Below are 17,865 nucleotides of genomic sequence, written 5' to 3' on the forward strand. Positions count from 1 at the left end.
CTAAAACTATATTAAGTCAAACGAGAAATAAACCAAACTATGGCAAGTCTGTTAGTCACTCTATATACTCTATATACCAAACATGTCTCTCTTCAATAGAATGTACTTATAATTTAGGTGGTAGATCGTTTTGCATAGAGCACCTCTTCCCCTTGTACCACTTCAACATTGGTGAGCTAGTGAACTTATCATATAACCAAAATGATCTTGTATGTTTAAATTTATTAGCCATGAACTTATTTTATCAACACTTATTAGTTATTACACATGAATACAATAAGTAGACATAATAGTATAAGGTACATAACATGGATTTCTGAGCATATTATTATATATTCTCTTCGCATTATCATTATAATTCATAAATCTTATTATTAAAAAAAAGGATTAGACCAGTCTAATTTTTCTTATTTACATTTGTTTATTATTTAAATTTGTATTTAATTTGTGATAATTAAGAAAAACATGCATTTAGATGAATCTAATGAGATCTCAATTGATAATGTTGTATATATTTCCCACTAAAGTTTAAGAAAATTACTTGAATATCACAATCACACTAGCTTATAGACTTATTACACATTAGAAAATTTATATCACAACACTTTATTTTAGGTGAAGACACCATCACACTAACTTATGAACTAATTAGACCTAAACAAAGTTTAGTTTGATTAGTTAAGTTGGATTTGCCCAAATAAATCAATTGAAATTACCATTTGAAGATACCATGAAAAATAGCCCATCAACCCATGTGATTTGGATTCGATATGGATATGAAATCTCCATGTAAAGTGCACTAAGCTACCATTGCATCTATAAAATCACATGGTTATCGGATGCATTTATGACAAATTCTAAATTTGGATGCATGACTAATAACGTAAATATTATCCAAGTTGATATCTTAATCATAATATGTTGCACATGATTGACTTTTTGTGCCTAATATTTATGGTCATTTTGGATTACTCGCTTGTTTAATCTGAGTAGATAGCTAAGTAAAATTAATGGTTAGCATGCTAGGTTTGTATAAGTTATTTGCTTGTTTCACTTGTTTATCATTACTAATTGTTGTGTATTAAGTATGTGTCTTGTTGTTTTCAAAAAAAAAAAAAAAAAGTATGTGTCTTGTTAACTTTGTTACATGTAGACTTTATGTCTCCTACATACTTCGATACAACTTTTTAACTATAAATGTATGAAACTCGTTATAAGTACAAAAACATTTTAATGTGTGCATCATATGGATTTGAAATATGATATAGTAAGTAAGGAAAAAAAAATCTAGGAAGTAAAATGTTGTGTTAGTGCATGTTTGACAAATCCAAGAAAAATTACATTGCATAAGAAGTTTTACTTTCCATAATATAGAGGAAATTACTTGCTTGAGTTCCTTAAATATCCGGCCAAACAATATTTTTCACCTTTCAAAGAATTTATATTCATGGAAAAACTTCTTTGTAAAAATTTCAATTCACACATAGAACCAAACCTATATATTTTGATCAAATATTTTAATTAGTAAGATCCAATCAATTCTAGTTATAAGTTTTTAGCCACATTTCTAATAAGTTAACTATCTCAAATATACTATATTGACCCAATCAAACCTATATATTTTGATCCAATAATTTCCAACAGTTTGTTATTCAACAAAGAGGTCTAATAAAGTCTATTAAGCTCCCATCACGTACAATAGCTCAAATTAGTTAACCTGCAGTATAATTTTTTTGAGAGGAATCCGGAGTACAATTAAGTTAATTATCCACGCATCGTAACACGATTAAACACTAATCCAAAGGGTAGATGAGTACATTACATTTGTCCCTAACTCTTTAATTAAAAGGGGCATCAGAATCTAAATAACTCCCGAATATCCACTATCTCATCTCAAACGTACCACCAACTGCACAACAACACATGGAATCAAATCAAATCAAATAATGGACACCTTCCTATAAAAACAACCAACATCAACCTTCTTCCTTCATTTGCGTGCTAGAGTTACCAACAACACCATTTCCTTCATCTTCATCGTCAACGAGCAATGGCTTCCTCTTCGTCCGCCATTGTTGTTCTCTCTCTTCTTCTCTTCATCGCATTCGTAGCTGCTTCTTCCGCAAGCTTCGTCGATGTCGATACCAGCCTCCTAAGCAATCAGAGAGAGTTCGATTACTTCAAGCTAGCTCTTCAATGGCCGGGTACCTACTGCCGTAACACTCATAAGTGTTGCCAAAAGAATGGATGTTGCCGAAAGTAATTATCCTTTTTTTTCCTATTATTTCATTTTTGTACATTTTTTGTTATTGATTATTTGTTGATTGTGTTGGTATTTTGGTGAAATTATTGAATTAATTACGAGTATTGGATTGACTAGAAGTATTGTTAATCTTATATACGCAACCTCAAGGCTAATTGTAAAAATTAATTATGTTTCACACAAATACTAGTGCTATTAATTTAGGAATTTATTTCTTCAATTTTTTATTTTAATTTTTTATTTAGGAATTTATTACCAAATTACGCTTAATTGTAGGCTATCTCCTAATGAGTGCAATAAGTTTTATTTAGGTTCAATAAGTGCGGATGAGTTTAGCAAATTTCAGGTTAGTTTGCAATTTAGATGAATTGTCCACTCAAGACAATGAATTTTATGGATGGTTAAACTGCATTCTATTTAATCATGTAATAATTGTTGATAGAGCTTGTGATTGTAGTTGATATACAACGAGAAATGTACTAAGAGTTATCTTTATTTTGGAGAATAATCTATAATACGACTACGAGCTACAAGCATAGATTAGAGTATAGTTTATATTTTGTTTGCAAATTGAAGGAATTAGGGCTAGTATAGGATTAGCTTGAATCTTGAAGATGACGGTAATCTCCCTTGGCACGTATATTAATGTAGCACTTTACAATGCAATAGGTTATTTGTTGTAGACTTGTAGCCTTAAGTGATGGATGAAGTGGGTGTATCAAGTTTAATACATGAAACAATGCCTGGGATTTTTAGGTTTTTATGAGCTGTTAAATTGGTTTCAAAATGTTTAATGATTCCATTTTGTGAAGTTTATAAACTGACACATTGTTTTTGTATTTCTTTTCTTTCAGTTCCGGTGCTCCCAAGCACTTCACAATCCGTAAGTTTACTGCAATACCATAAAATCTTCATTAATTCTAATTATATACCCTGTATATTATACTCAAATCTGTGCAACCTGCAGACGGCCTTTGGCCTGACTACAATGATGGAAGCTGGCCTTCTTGCTGCACCAAGTCTGAGTTTGACGAGAATGAGGTATATCATCTTCAGATGTGATCATTATAGTTGTTCTTCTTATGAGTTTCGAAAACCTTATGACAACATGTATTTGAAGTGCATCTTGTTCTAGACTCTTTATGTTACTTACCGAATTGATTGTTGTCATGAAGTGTCTTTCTTCCTCTATGTATCTACTTCTCACCTAAGTTGTATGCGAAGGAAGTAGCCAAGTTACAGGTGACAATGTGACATGTGGTATTGCAATTCACAGTTGTTTCTAACATAGCTGGAATCTACTTTCAATTGAATTATAGGAAAAACCCTTCAGAAAAGAAAGTAACAGATATAACTCATATAAGTTGCAACTTACTCATGTGTACTCAAGTATGTATACATTGTGCTGTGGTGGTATTGCTGTAGGTATTTTTACCATCATAATTTCTAAGATGGATGCATGCACAGCTTAGATTGCCGCCTTCTTTTTTGGTGCATGATTCTGGCAAGCCTGGCATGCATTATTTACATGGTGTTAAAAATTATTAATATGCGTTCTATGTTTCTAACATGAAATGGACAAAGATATTTTCTTACATGACTCTTTCCTATCTTTTCTGGGTTTTAGATATCAACATTGCGCAAAGCATTGGACGAGTATTGGCCAACTCTAAGCTGTGGCTCACCATCAGCATGTTATGGACATAAAGGCTCCTTTTGGGGACATGAGGTGGTTATTACGAATTAATTACTAAAATCATGAACTTGCTTGTATTTATATATTTTCTACTATGTTTTTAACTGTGTCTCTCTTTTGTATCCTTGTGGTGCCTATTTGGAATGATCAACGTGTCAGTGGGGTAAGCATCTCTGCCTTCTCATTATTTCTTACTCCAATTTGTGTAAGAGATTTTACATTTTTTGGACTAATAACTAGTAAGTTGGAGTTATGCTGAATAGAGAGAGATTTATTAGTTTTGCCTTGTGAAGAGTCCAAAAAGTTTCTTGGGTTCAAGGTAGACATGTAAGTTATCCGTCTTTCTTGTGTATTAGAAGTAATGCAATCATCAAATGTGGTGAATTTGACAACTACTTGATGCTCATCCTTAAAATCTCTGATTTTGCTGCAATTACCTCAACAAGCAAGAGTCTTAATAGAGAGAATCGATTTTAATGCTGACATGGGTTTAGTCAGAATATCCACTTGGGTTCTAAATGTGTACTGGATCAAGTATAGAAAAAAAAAACCTAACAAAATCATGTTCTGCTCTTTGGACTACAATGGATTATAGCAATTATTTTGTGAAAAGGTTTTTTACTTGTTATCATGAAGATCCAGTAATCCCTTTCCACCCAAGGTTTTATTAAAAAAACTCACTTTGTAAATAGGCATAGTTTTATATAATTCCCCTTAATCCATAGGCAAGCCTTGTCGGAGGCTGGAGAAGCACATGGGTAATGGTCTAGTATGGTTAAAACTATGACCAGGTAGTGAGGTAACTTTGTGTCAAGTCTGGCAACAGATTTAAATCATGAGGACATGTAATTAATGTCTTAGTTTGTAATCTTGAAATTTAAATTCACTTGTTAACCTAACATTTTTCTCCTTTATTTGTTGTGGTATGTATCTCAGAAAAGCATGGGACTTGCTCTTCTCCAGTTGTACGAGATGAGTATAATTATTTCCTGACAGGACTCAACGTCTACTTCAAATATAATGTCACGGTGAGTGCTTTGGAATATAAATTTTAAGTATTGAGAGATTTCTGACTTTTTTTATTGCGTATGCTGACATGCTGTACTGAAAATCCATTCAAAATTTCCTTATTCTAAATGGTATTTCTTTTTTTTTTTTTTTTTTTTTTTTTTTGACAAGATAAATGGTACTTCGTATATCTTTTCAGCTAATTCAAGTTTTTAGCCTATTAATTTACTCACTAATAGATTTTGATGCACAATTGCAGCAAGTTCTGTTTGAAGCTGGATATGTGCCTTCAAATACCGAAAAATATCCGCTTGGCGGCATAATTTCTGCTATTGAAAATGCTTTCCACTTATCACCTTCAGTAGCTTGCTCAGGTGATGCTATAAAGGAACTTTATTTGTGTTTCTATAAGGATTTCAAGGTTAGTTTTGATTATTGTATTCCTACTTTTAACCTCTTTAGCTGTCTCATATCAATCTGCTTCATGTGAAAAGTTGTGTTCATGCACAATTCCTGGACTTTTGATTCTAAAATTTTATTTTCCCTTTTATACTGTGGTGAAGGAAACAATATCGCTATAGTTCTTAGAAGATTGGTAGAGAAATTTTACTAGAGTGCCTATGTAATTGAAGTTTCCAATAATTTTCTGCCTTCTCAAGTTATTGTCTGAAAATCTCTCAAGGCCCTTTGGGAACCCATGGAAGGCTATAAATACACGAAATCGTAGCAATGTAGGAGGTGTCGGGACCAGAACACTATGGGATGCATCCCGGGGTGATATTATATTGTTTCGACCCATATATGACCATTATTTGGCTATATAAACTATAAAGGCTCCGTGAAAGCTTATAGCCAATACAAGAGGCGTGTACGAAAACGGGTAAATTGGATGCTTAAAGGCAAATTGGATGGTTCCACCCACCCAATTGGACTCCCGGATGGTATTAGGGTCCATGATAAACATCTCGGCAATTTTTATTTCCGGGCAAAAAAAAGTCAAAAAATCCCAAAATTGAAAGCTATTATCCACAATCCACACTTTTTGAGCAATTTTGGAGGTTTCGGGACCTAGTGTAGGAAAGTCTTGAGATACTAAGGGATACATCTCGGAGTCATATAATGTCGTTTGGAACCATATATAATCATTATATGTTGTCATAAATGTCCGTGGTAGGCTTGACTTTATGAAATTGGTGCAAGTTGTAAACCGGTAAATTGACTGTTTAAAGGCATATTGGATGGTGTTACCTACCCAAATAGACTCTCGGGGTGTATTAGGGGTCCATGGTAAGCATCTCGGCAATTTTTGTTTCCGGGTCAAAAAAAGTAAAAAATTGTCCAAAATTGAAGGCTAATACACGATTTTCTGGTCAATTTTTGACAATTTTTTCAAAAAATGAACTGAATGCGTGAAGTTACTCTTGGGGTCATAAAAGGTGGTTTGAAACTATAAGACACCTATAAAGATGTTTATAAAGTACCAAGAATGAGTTTTGACTCTATTTTTAAAATGATGTCTTATAAGTATATTGATGTGATGTGACTTGACTATAATGATGTTATAAAGAATGAGTTTTGACTCTATTTTAAAAATGATGTCATATAAGTATAATGATGTGATGTGACTTGACTATAATGATGTTATAAAAGTATAATGAAGTGATGTGGCTCACGCGACAAATATTAATATAATTATGTTATCTAACTACAAGGTTTTGAACTTTTGATGACATACAGCCTCGAGATTGTGCAACTGACATTAGAATTAAACAAAAGGTGGATTATTCAAAACACTCATGTCCAAAGTATGTCAGCTTGCCAACTTATGATTCTTCAGGTAAGCTCTTCATATGTATTGTTGTATATTATGTGGCATGTGGACTAACTGAACTCTCTCATTAAACTACAATTGCTTGTTAAGTAGCTTAGTTTGATGCCTTTTAATATAAGATTACGTAGAAATTGCCTCTACTGGGGGTAACATAGCACAATATGGCTCATGAACTTACCTCAATCTTGGCGGGGGCCACTTACAAATAAGACGTGGTAGGTTTTAGTACGACTTTGTGTTTTGCATTTTACTCCTCCTCTTTCCTACCCATATAAGCTGTAAATGCTTATCATCTGTCATTGTTAATCAATATTGAACTTAAAAATGTAGTACTCTGACCTTTGACTCCTGTGGATTGATTATTTTCCCTTCATGGTAATTCACTTTTAAATAGATCTCCCTCTATTCCATTATTAATCTTTTGAATGATATTCTTTAGATTACAGACTTTAAGCAAATCAGTCCATATTTCTGGAACATTGGCCTATCATTGATTCATTGGTGGTCTGAATCTCACTCTAAAATATAAATCAGCTATCTAATGAACAAGGCTCCTATAGTCCTCTGTAACTGGTGGAGGAATAAAACTATTGAATATTTTATTGGATAGAATTGTTGAATTAATTAGAAAGAAAGGACAGATGAAAGATAAGAAGATGGAAAGGGGTGAGGGTAGGATGGCCCATATACTCAATCTTCTGGGTTTTTTCATCTGATTCTTATGGAAAATACAGTACCTCTTTGATTATATTCCCTTGAATGTTGTATGGACCAACAATGAATCTATTTCTGTGTTCAAATTTTTTCCCTAAAAAATGTTCTCGTTTAAGTGAAGGGCTTCTATTTACTTGTATTTGAGAGTGCTTTTACTTTGATCTTTTGCTCATTTATTTTATGCAGATGCATGATATATCGCATGCTGAATTGAATAATCCAATATTGTTTAAGTTAAGCAAGCAGCTCTATTTCTGTAGCTGTGTCGCTGAAACTATAATCATTATTGCTGAGCTTATTTTGTGTACATGTACTGGGATAATCTAATGTGACAGGTTTATCTCCTCCCCCCTCCCCACCAGTTGTAAGTTGAATCTGTGTACCAATCAAATATTAACATAATTTAGACAAGTGTATATTTTGACAAGAGTTGAATCTTCTTGCCTACTAGTAAACTGATGGAGTATAGCTGTGAGCCTGTGAAGTGGATGTGAAGGAACAAAACATAGTCATGACTCATGAGCTCGTAACCAATCATTAACAGTTCTACAATTTAATGCTAGATTAGCATCTTAGATTGACAGACAATGTTAAGGATTCCTCATTATGAATTTCTGTTAGTTGATTCATTCATATGTTTTTGCATTTGCCAACTCACTTCCTCAAACAAAGTTTTATATCAATAAACTCGCTTGTATCATGCATGTGCAGTTGTTCCAAGCTCCATGCTAACATCAGAGTGTTTTGAATATCAAAAATCTTCTTCTAGACTTCATTACTGACAACTTAGTCCGTGATGTTTGCATATACTGCAGGCCAAGTAATTACGATGGAAAGCAGATGTTGGATCCTTGTTTTGATATTCATCATAATCAGCTTATAGTAGATATGTATCTCCATGATTTCTATAGTCGTCTGCTATGTCAGATCACTGAAGTAGCATCTCATTTTTTGTCTAGACAGATATAGGGCATTTGAAATTTTGAACAGAAGTTTTTGAAATTGGAAGATCTGGCTGTTGATGACTATTATATCAATCAATTTTATGGTTTTAACTTATGGTGTTGTTCCGTGTTGGGTTCTATGTACAACATGACATTGATACCTTTACTTAGTTTTTAGTTGATTGCGATTTGACTTTGGATTTCTGCTAAAAAGCTTCTTCTGTCATTGAACAGGGCTAGGAAATGTTGGAGCTTATAAGTCAATTGCAATTTGATACGGAAAGGCTCTGCCAGATGCAGTTGGGTAATCACTGAAGTGCTGGGACTGACCCCTCTAGCATCCAAATTTATCAACCGAGTCCTGCAATTTATCATCCATCAGATATCATACTACTCCGCATAACAGAAGTTCTCACACGGGACGAGATTTATCCTTATTGTCCTTTGCCAGTTATCAGAGTCATGCTGCAGACTGCTAACACATTCAGTACTTTGCATACGATAGCTAGTCTTCCATACAGATATGTTGTCTGTGTGACCTGAAATGATGTTACTGGCTCTTGTTGTAACACATTTATTTAGTCTATTTTTACTCGTAAAAGAAAACGCTGTACAAAAATAATGACGCAAAGCTCTTTTCCTCTTACTCCTCACTTCTCTGTTTTCTCTCCTCTATTCTTCCCTTTCCTTTTACAAGTACTTTCAATTTTCTGTTTCTCTAATATTTTTCCTATAATCAAACAAGAGAAAATTCAAGAAAACCCTTTTCACAATCATTTTTCCATTGAATATTGTTATCTTTTGAAAAATGATTACAACGGAAAATGCTTACAATCAAAACAAACGAAGCCTTAGATTACTTTAATTACATTCAACTACTAATTAACGATTTTGTATCTAAAATTCCGAATGAAACTTATTTATCTAAACTACTATTATCGAGTAGCATATTTACCTAGTAAAGTCGGTACCTTGAATATAAGTAACAATTTTACGTCATATTTGATTATTCGTATCAAACATCGTAAACTCATAACAGCGCGATAAAAGATCGTTATAAATTGACGGCCCAAATCTTGATTTAAAAATGGTATGTGCCAATAAGCCAGCAACACAGCCAGGACTCAAAATCACACTCATATCTCCCCTCCACTGACCACTGCGCCCTGTGCTCCTGTCTTCCAAAACCTTCCATTCATTCCCAAAATTAATTACTTAAACCCTTAAACCCTAACTCAAAAATAAAAATAAATTGAAAACAAGATTTGGTGGCATAATCAAACTTTCCCAGAAATTGAACTCAATTATTCGCAGGTAATTAATCGTTTTCGATTTATTTTTGGTTGATTTTTACATTAGCAAGCAAGCTCAATTAAACTTTCGAATTTAGGGCTTTAATTCTAGTTGTTGATTTAATTGTTTCATGTGATATTTGCGCTAATTTTGTATTGAATTGTATTTGGTACATGTGCAGGAGCCATCAATTTCTTTAATTGGGGTTTTCTTCAATTGAGTTCACATGAAAATGTACATTTTCTCACTCTTAATTAGTCATTCATTTATTCTAAATCTTAAATTTGGTTTATTATATGCTTATGAAATGTCAAATCGTTGCAAATAATTTGAAACCGCGGTAGTGATTATCATTAGTACTTGGTATGGAATTGTTGCAGCTTAAAGATCAATGCTGGTATTCTTACTAATTTCGAAGTGCTCGATTTATTACGTACGAGAGGGGCTGCCAAGGATCCTACCCGGGCCATGTCTTCGTTAAATTTGTCTGAATCCAAGGTTGATACTTTAGCTATGATCGTTTCCAATATTTATAAGCTGAGTGCCGTGTTTTCGATTGCATTATATGGAGACAATTATACCTACAATTGCTGTTTTTTACAATTTGTGATTTAGGTTTATAATTATTTGGTTGAGAGTGCTGCTTGTGATCAGACTAGAGAAAGTATCAATGATTTTATAGAGAAATTCAAAGAGTATCAGCTAGCTAAAGCTGAGTTGATCAACATCATTAACAATCGCCCCTCTTCTGCGGTCGAATTGGCTCCGGTACTATTCTGTTGAACATCCTTTTCTCAATTTTGTCTTTTAAATTTTCTACATTCTAAGATTGTGATTGTTTTTGCATAATTCTTCCATGTCCTTTGCTCGGCTAGTACTCTGTAAATGAGTGTTTGCAATTGGTATTGTTGGTGATTTTTAGTTGATGTTTTCTACTTGATAAAGTTGCATGTGCTCATAACGTTTTTTATACTGCAATGGCCTCTTCATGTTAGGTTTTGTTTGATCAATAGTATAATCTAATAAATGCTTAGAGTTAGGATAAAATCATTAGCAAGTATTAGCTGCCTGAGCAGCCGTCCCTGGAACCACAGGGCGTCTCGCTGGAAGAAATTCTTCTGGTAGTATAAGCATTCCCTAAATTTCACTTTCTGAGATATTGAAAAGTAAGCTCAAGTGCTCAACCTAGGTGGAACTTCTTAGTCATCTTATGATAGACCTCAAACAAAGTGATGTTTTGTTTTCCTATAGTTTACTGCTAAATATTCACGTATACTGCAAACCCTGACTCGTTGCCAGTCAAATGAACTGTTGATGAATTGAAGGAAGAGGTAAAATGGTCACTAATGGAAGATATTTATATTTCACTGAATGTGCTCAGAACAATAATTTCTCTTTTCAAATTTAACTTTGAAAAATTACTGAATGTGTCCGGAACAGTAATATTTCATTTGTATTTCCTTTGTGGCCTGGTCCCGATTCTCTCTAGAGTCTATGATGTATGCTTCACAGAGACCCCTTTAGCTGTAATTTTGACGAGGTAAAGAATTACAGATAAGTTAGCTCTCAATTCAAGTTTTGACATATCTTTTTTTCGCTGGGATAAACACCTCATCAAATCAAATCTAAATTTTTATTTCTTTATTCTCTCCGACCACCAACTGCAGTTGAAATTACTTCCATTTTCCATTAGTTCAGTTGTGGAGCCTATAGTTTCTTTGAGGCTCCATATGAGCTGGATTTCAATTTTTCATGTTTATCATGGCGAGGGTGAACTGTATGAAGACTGATTTTTAATTATTTTTTTCAGTCCTCCACATTCCTTCCCACTGAGCTTGTTCAACAAATTCTCATCTTCATCCCAGAATCCCACACCTCACAAGATAATGATCTTGGACTTGAGCTCGTGAAATTTATTCTGGCACCCCTCAATACAACATTAGGCAAATTATGGCTTGTCTTAATTCAGAAATCTTAATGTAATTGGCTTGGTTTTGAGGTACCTCCTGGTTAATATGATATTCTCATTGACATAATCATAGCGAGCCTTTGCTCTAACTGCAAAACTTTTTTTAGTATTTATTTTTGGTAGATAAATCATAAATGGTGGACAATTTAGTGGTGACGCCAGTCACAGGTTTAGAAGTTGGTTTAGTCTATGCTTATGGCCCTAGGACATGTGGGTGGAGCGGGGGAGGAGAAAACCTTGCATATATGTTTCTGGTGAGATTTGAGTTTAAGGTGGTTTTGAAGTCTACTCCTCCAACCAGATTCCCTTGCTAGCTGTGCTGGCAGAGCTTATGAACAAAACAATTAAAGTGGAAATTTCATTTCCCTTTTGAATTGGTAGAATCTGACTTATCTGAGCAAGATAGTTATCAAGAAACTGGAATAGAATCTTTAATATCCTTTTTATTTATTAATGATCAATTTTGTGATGTTTAATGCATATGCCTCTAGTTTGTTGTACTTCGTATTATGTAACTATGGCTTTACCCTGAAAGCCTTTTTTCAAAATTTTCTTCTTTTATTTGTTGTCCTTTTGATCCAGGCAGTGCTTGTGTTGTTTCTTTGATGCATTTCTGAGTTGCATTCTTATTATAGTTTCCCTCCCTCTATCTACAGATTATTGAGGCATTGGAACAGCGCAATTGGAATGATGATACGTTGGATGAGATGGCAGAGCTGATAGTTCAAGTGTTGCCACCTCGTCCGGACCAGAAAAATTTGGACGAGGGAACTGCTGAGGATAATGGTGCACAAGCAACTGATGAGAATAATACTGCACAGGTGGTTGCCGAGGATAAAAAACAGGTGTCTGATGGTGATAACAGAGAAGAGATGGACGACAGCTGACCTTTCCTAGATGCTTGGAAGAATTTGTGCAGATATTTTTGAATTGTTAGTTAGCCACTTTCTAGGATAAGATTGGATCAGAATGCTATATAAAGATTTTGCTTATATCTCATTGACACAACAGTCTTTAAGCCAATTTCCTGTGTCATTACTGAAGTGCCAATGTCTTTTCTTGTTTGCCCTTTGGTTACAAACTTACCAGTGCTTCTGTCCTTGTCTACTACAGTTTCAATGAATGTATTAATGCCATTGGCTATGTTCATAGAGTCACACATAGATTTCATCAAGTAAAGGGAATAGAATGGCATCTAAACATCCCTTTTTGTGGTCAATCCCGAGTATTATTTTGAGTAGCCATTTATCTCAAAATTTGATCTTTAACACTAAATAATACTTAGATCTAACAATGAAAATGTTGAGAAAAAAAATGTGAGCTCAAATGGCCTACTTTCAGCCTAACAAGTTTTCATTACATAACCTCTTTTACCACTCTCTTGGCAAAAATATTCACTGGTTAAATGGCATATATATAGCTTTTACAACTTCAAACAGCCATACTTTTACAATGCCGCAGTCCACAGCGGTCAAAAACACAAAATCTATATATATGTTTTGTGTTTGGCATCATTTTTGGTTTTCAGTTTTGTGTTTTTTTGAAAACCAAAAACAGGAAACAAGAAAAAGGTGTTTCCACTTTTCTGTTGTCAGTTTTCAAAATTATCATGATTTTAATAAGTCTATATATTTTTTGATTCATTATGTGACATATATAATACACTTTTAAAAAACAAAAAACCAAAAAACTTAAAACCACAGTGATGCCAAACGAGCCCTTAAGCTACACAATTTTGAACATCGGTATAACCATCCCTAGCCCGTGCTATCAACATCACAGATTAAATGATCAAACTTCTTTTGAGCAACATGAGTACAGATCACGGAAAGTTAACTCGGCCAAAACTTCATTCACAAGGACAACACAGCATCGTAGTATCTCACCAGTTGTTAGAATTCAGTAGGATCTTGGTGAATGATACCTGAGAAAGTGAGAAGAAACCACAACAAAAGAGTGAGCAGCATTCAACAATAAAAAAAGACTAGATAAACGAGGAGAGAAATGATGAAGAAAGGGGAGAAAGAGAAAAAAAGAGTTCTCTGAGAATATTACAGAAGTAGCTAGATCTAAAAAGATGTGAACTCACATTAAAGATCATCCACTAATTAATGCATTCAGGTGTCTGCTTATTGAACTGTTCTTCCTGCATCCCGCGTACAAATTTCAGCAACACACAAGTACGATGACACTTAGATGGTGATGGACCCTGTAGAGCCACACCATCATTATCCAAACCCATAATTTTTTTTTGTGAATTTCACAAATTTGTAAGGAACAAAGATTTGCAGAAACAAATTAGGTGGTATCACTCCAATCATCAAAAGTCTGCTTCATCCATTCTCTCAAACAATGCATTGACAAATGTTCTGGTATATCAGCCTGAAAAACCACCAGATCGATAAAGTTATCATGCTTGATAAATCAAAATTACCATAAATCAATAATAGACCAACAAAAAAGAATATAAATCATACCAAGCTCCAAGAAGTTGAATAGCCATCAGTAGAAAGCAACCAGCTTCTAGAACTAGACTGGATACTGAATTTATCATTTGAATCGTCAAGGTCAAGCAAATCCTCATCACTTAATATATCAAAATCTCGGTTCCTTCTCCTTTTCTTTCTTTTCTTTTGCCTCCTCCTACGTTTAGCATTAGATGTTGATTCATCACCAATGTCCAGTTCATTCTCGTCTGAAATTCCATCACGTTCCATGCCATATATACCAGATTTGCGAAAGCCAATGCTATTACTGACAAACAGTGCTTTCCAGGATTCAGAAGTATAACCTTCCTTAGACAACCTGTAAAGAAGGCTCCATGAAAGAAGGCCAAGCCATTTCATCACTTCTATAGTCTTTGAGTTTAATTGCCCCTTGGAAATCAGGGCCAAACTCTTGGCTTCACTTGTATTTGTACATATCTTTAAAGCTAGATCACCAATTCTATCCATCTCCTCCTCAGTCCCTTCATTATGCACCAACCGTAAAAGTAGCTTTCCTTTATTAAACAATGCATTCAACAGAAATAACTGGTCGATAGATACTTGGTCACCACACTTACAAATCACAATCTCCAGCCAATAAGATGTGTTATCAAAATTCAGTGGTCTCTTTCTTCTAGTAAGAAGATCATGAAGCATCAGCAATAATGAAGATAGGTCCCGCTCATCAAGAATGATTAAAAGATGTTTACAAAGATAAGAAAAAGATTCATCCATAAAAAACTGACCAACAACTTCCCAAACTTCTTTCAGATTATCTTCATACATTAAATCAAGGAAGTAATCTATAAAGAACTTAGTATCAACTGATAATATTTCACCATCTTTTAAAGACTCTGAAAATTCCTCTGATGACCAGAACTCAGGTACGTTCTCTATGAAATTTTCCACTGTGCGTTGAACATCCAAATCAAGAAAATAGTGAGGTTTTGTTGCAACAACTGCTGGTGACTGACCATGTTTTCCTTTCCATTCAAGCTCTTCCCAACATATGTCCCTGTTCACAAAGGCAAACTGTGCCAGTGACTTTGCACCCTTACCATGTGCTGAATCACCCACAATAGAAAAAGTCGAAAACCATTGCAAGATTCGTTTTGGATGTCCTGCATTGATCAAATATCATGCCAGAATCAGATACTTCTGTAGAGTTAAATAGGAAAGACTTCCGGAAACAGCTCAATTTGCCTCATTTATAATTTTTTTTTTTAAAAAAATAGCATTGATAAAAACAATAAATTGTGACATTAGTCCTATGGAAATCAGATGACTGAGCTATAATAAGTAGGTAACTACAACACAGTAACAGTAGAATCATATCACAGAAATAACTGAAATCAAGTACTGTAAGGTAAGCAATAACATAAAGTATAAGCAACAAAACTAACTTGCCTTCAAAGAACTTTTCAAGCCTGTGACATTTCTTCGCCAAAATTATCCCAGCTTTCTGTGGTCTCCTGTCAAAGAGCATTTGAAAGACTTGAGAAGCAATATCCCACTTACGAGGCTTGGATTTCAACAACCTCATAAATAGGTCACGCTGTTCGGGTGGGGTGATTGAACTTAAGTTAGAAATAGCCTCACAAAGCCACAATCTAGCCTCTGACCGGCCTTCAGAGGTAATTAGTCCCCATATGATCTTTTCCAACTCATTGTAAAGGGGCATTCTAATGTCAGCGGAATCAGAATTTTTGTCATCACCCCAAATAGGTTTCGATAAAAAGAGTTCAATCATCATGCACAATACAGCTGCCAATAACTTTTTGTGAATGCAACTCTTTTATCATCTGCAACAAGAATGCACACAATCACTCATATGGCGTAGGAATCTCGGCAATGACAACTATCAAATTGTACCCAGACGCATTAAGTTATTAGCTTGATTATGGGATAAACTAAATTTTAAAGCAATTTTCTTCCAAATATTACCGGTGGGAAGTTTCTTGACAGAAATAATATACTGAAACATCATACACAAATTTAAGTCACACTTTAAAGGCTTCTAAATTCTTCCCTCAAATATTAAAACAAACATACACATAATTTGCACGTAAAAGACATTAAATCAACATAGAATTAATACAACAATGGTAGCAAATTAGCAATGCTTTAAGTTGTCAGCTTGGACTAAGGATTTAATTCTGCAATGTGGATGGATCAATAACATCTGGTCTGTTCTTCGGAGGAAATGACCTAAACTATAATGGTGAAGAAAATATTCGTTTCGCACGGAATTAATAGCCGCATATACTATTTTGGATTGTTCGGAAATTTGTTACATTTTCCAAAACCTGTGACAGAGTAAAATTGAAAGTTCCAAGAAGCCCAGACTTAAAACAACAATGGAGGACAGTGTATATCAACCTAACTATAAGATACTAAGTATAAATGTATAATCTATTGCATACCAAATGATTCAAATCCAAAAATCGAATATTTAAAGTTGAACAAAATCAACAAATACAAAAATTTCGTATTATAGAAGGAGAATATAAAGACAGTATAATCATGAGTATGAATAGAATCCAATATCTATTAAAATTCAAACAAAAACTCAAAAATAAATCAGAAATTTGATTTGAGCAATGTAAGCTAGTGTAAAAATTGACCAAAAATAAAATTCGAAGGAAATACTAAGATAAAGATTAATACCTAGCGAGTAATTGATTACGATTTCTGGAACAGTTTGAATATGCCCTAAATCATTTCCTCTCAATTTGGTCTTCAATTTCTAAATTTGGGGAAAATAGTGGGAAAAGAAGAAGGATGCTCTTTCGCTCTTTCTTGTTTAGTTGTTTGGCTTGTGTTCTAATGGTTAACACTTCTTTTCTTTTCTTTTCTTGTTTTGGTGAAATAACTGAGTACTGTAATTATTTTTGAGGGCCAGGTTTAATCAAAATTAGCCCGGCCGCTCCTTCATGAAGTATCATACATTCATACCCGAACTTATAAAAATGTGTCGGGTTTGTTGGATCAAAACGGTTTTTTCTTTCAGGTCGAATTCAAATTTTTAATCAAAATATGTTTTTAGGTTTATCTAAATACTAGTTTAAATCCGTGCATGCACGAATATTACTAAGATCTTTTTTTACAATTAATTCAAAAAAAAAAAAAAAACACAAAAACAATTGACGTATGATAAAGTTTACATTTTGTGCATGAACAAAAAATAAGATTAATTGAAATTGAATAAGTTATTTTATACCCATAATAAAATTTATTTACCAAAATGATACTTGAAACTTGATTAGGTTGTACGTAATTTTGATTCGATGATTAACACTTTTTATAAATTTTTATTTGTTGGAAATTATTTTACCATAACTGTAGATTTGTATTAGTATAATTGAGTTCCTTATTATTATTGATAAATTAGACATGGACATGTTTTCTTTTATTTACCAAAATAAAAGATATTATTAGGTTCATCAACAAAAATGGTAATTTAGATATGTTTAGATTTAATAACAATTAAAATAAAAAGATAAAATTGGAGGGAAAAGTTTTTACCATAGAATGACACGTGTCATTTAAGGTTTTGCTAGTATAGGTTTATAGATGCACTTAGGCCTTGTTTAGTTCATCTTATTTTTACTTTTTTCAGCAAAAATAAGTTCAGATCAGATCATCGTTTTATGTGCAATTT

The 17,865-nt window shown here is 33.7% G+C and overlaps 3 protein-coding genes across 3 annotated transcripts; 2 read left to right on the forward strand and 1 right to left on the reverse strand.

The window, feature by feature from the left end:
• The first annotated feature begins 1,915 nt into the window (after positions 1-1,915).
• LOC145597486 (ribonuclease 2-like) lies at positions 1,916-9,109 on the forward strand. Its single transcript, XM_081653667.1, has 9 exons — positions 1,916-2,259; positions 3,118-3,146; positions 3,231-3,304; positions 3,891-3,992; positions 4,119-4,122; positions 4,896-4,987; positions 5,227-5,388; positions 6,705-6,804; positions 8,691-9,109. The coding sequence occupies exons 1-9, from the start codon at positions 2,051-2,053 to the stop codon at positions 8,729-8,731; spliced, it is 813 nt and encodes a 270-aa protein (XP_081509793.1). The 5' UTR covers positions 1,916-2,050; the 3' UTR covers positions 8,732-9,109.
• Positions 9,110-9,579: 470 nt separating this feature from the next.
• Positions 9,580-12,937, forward strand: LOC145598891 (uncharacterized). Its single transcript, XM_081655292.1, has 5 exons — positions 9,580-9,770; positions 9,931-9,983; positions 10,130-10,247; positions 10,365-10,517; positions 12,375-12,937. The coding sequence occupies exons 2-5, from the start codon at positions 9,976-9,978 to the stop codon at positions 12,603-12,605; spliced, it is 510 nt and encodes a 169-aa protein (XP_081511418.1). The 5' UTR covers positions 9,580-9,770; positions 9,931-9,975; the 3' UTR covers positions 12,606-12,937.
• Positions 12,938-13,053: 116 nt separating this feature from the next.
• On the reverse strand, positions 13,054-17,044 carry LOC145598758 (uncharacterized). The gene is made up of 5 exons (XM_081655148.1): positions 16,872-17,044; positions 15,612-16,006; positions 14,196-15,325; positions 13,808-14,100; positions 13,054-13,642 (listed from the first exon to the last, which is right to left on the reverse strand). The coding sequence occupies exons 2-4, from the start codon at positions 15,955-15,957 to the stop codon at positions 14,017-14,019; spliced, it is 1,560 nt and encodes a 519-aa protein (XP_081511274.1). The 5' UTR covers positions 15,958-16,006; positions 16,872-17,044; the 3' UTR covers positions 13,054-13,642; positions 13,808-14,016.
• Between the last annotated feature and the right edge of the window lie 821 nt (positions 17,045-17,865).

The sequence above is a fragment of the Chenopodium album genome, chromosome 20 (genome assembly GCF_948465745.1).
Source record: "Chenopodium album chromosome 20, dcCheAlbu1.1, whole genome shotgun sequence".
Lineage (NCBI taxonomy): Eukaryota > Viridiplantae > Streptophyta > Magnoliopsida > Caryophyllales > Amaranthaceae > Chenopodium > Chenopodium album.

Bases quoted from the DNA above. Each gene is read 5' to 3' on its own strand.
- LOC145597486 (XM_081653667.1), top strand. From the start codon at position 2,051: ATGGCTTCCTCTTCGTCCGCCATTGTTGTTCTCTCTCTTCTTCTCTTC. The intron at 3,147-3,230 runs GTAAGTTTACTG...TGCAACCTGCAG, and splicing joins TCCCAAGCACTTCACAATCC to ACGGCCTTTGGCCTGACTAC. The intron at 5,389-6,704 runs GTTAGTTTTGAT...GATGACATACAG, and splicing joins GTTTCTATAAGGATTTCAAG to CCTCGAGATTGTGCAACTGA.
- LOC145598891 (XM_081655292.1), top strand. The intron at 10,248-10,364 runs GTTGATACTTTA...TTTGTGATTTAG, and splicing joins TAAATTTGTCTGAATCCAAG to GTTTATAATTATTTGGTTGA. The intron at 10,518-12,374 runs GTACTATTCTGT...CTCTATCTACAG, and splicing joins CTGCGGTCGAATTGGCTCCG to ATTATTGAGGCATTGGAACA.
- LOC145598758 (XM_081655148.1), bottom strand. From the start codon at position 15,957: ATGATGATTGAACTCTTTTTATCGAAACCTATTTGGGGTGATGACAAA. The intron at 15,326-15,611 runs GCAAGTTAGTTT...TGATCAATGCAG, and splicing joins GCTTGAAAAGTTCTTTGAAG to GACATCCAAAACGAATCTTG. The intron at 14,101-14,195 runs GTATGATTTATA...GTGGTTTTTCAG, and splicing joins ATTCAACTTCTTGGAGCTTG to GCTGATATACCAGAACATTT.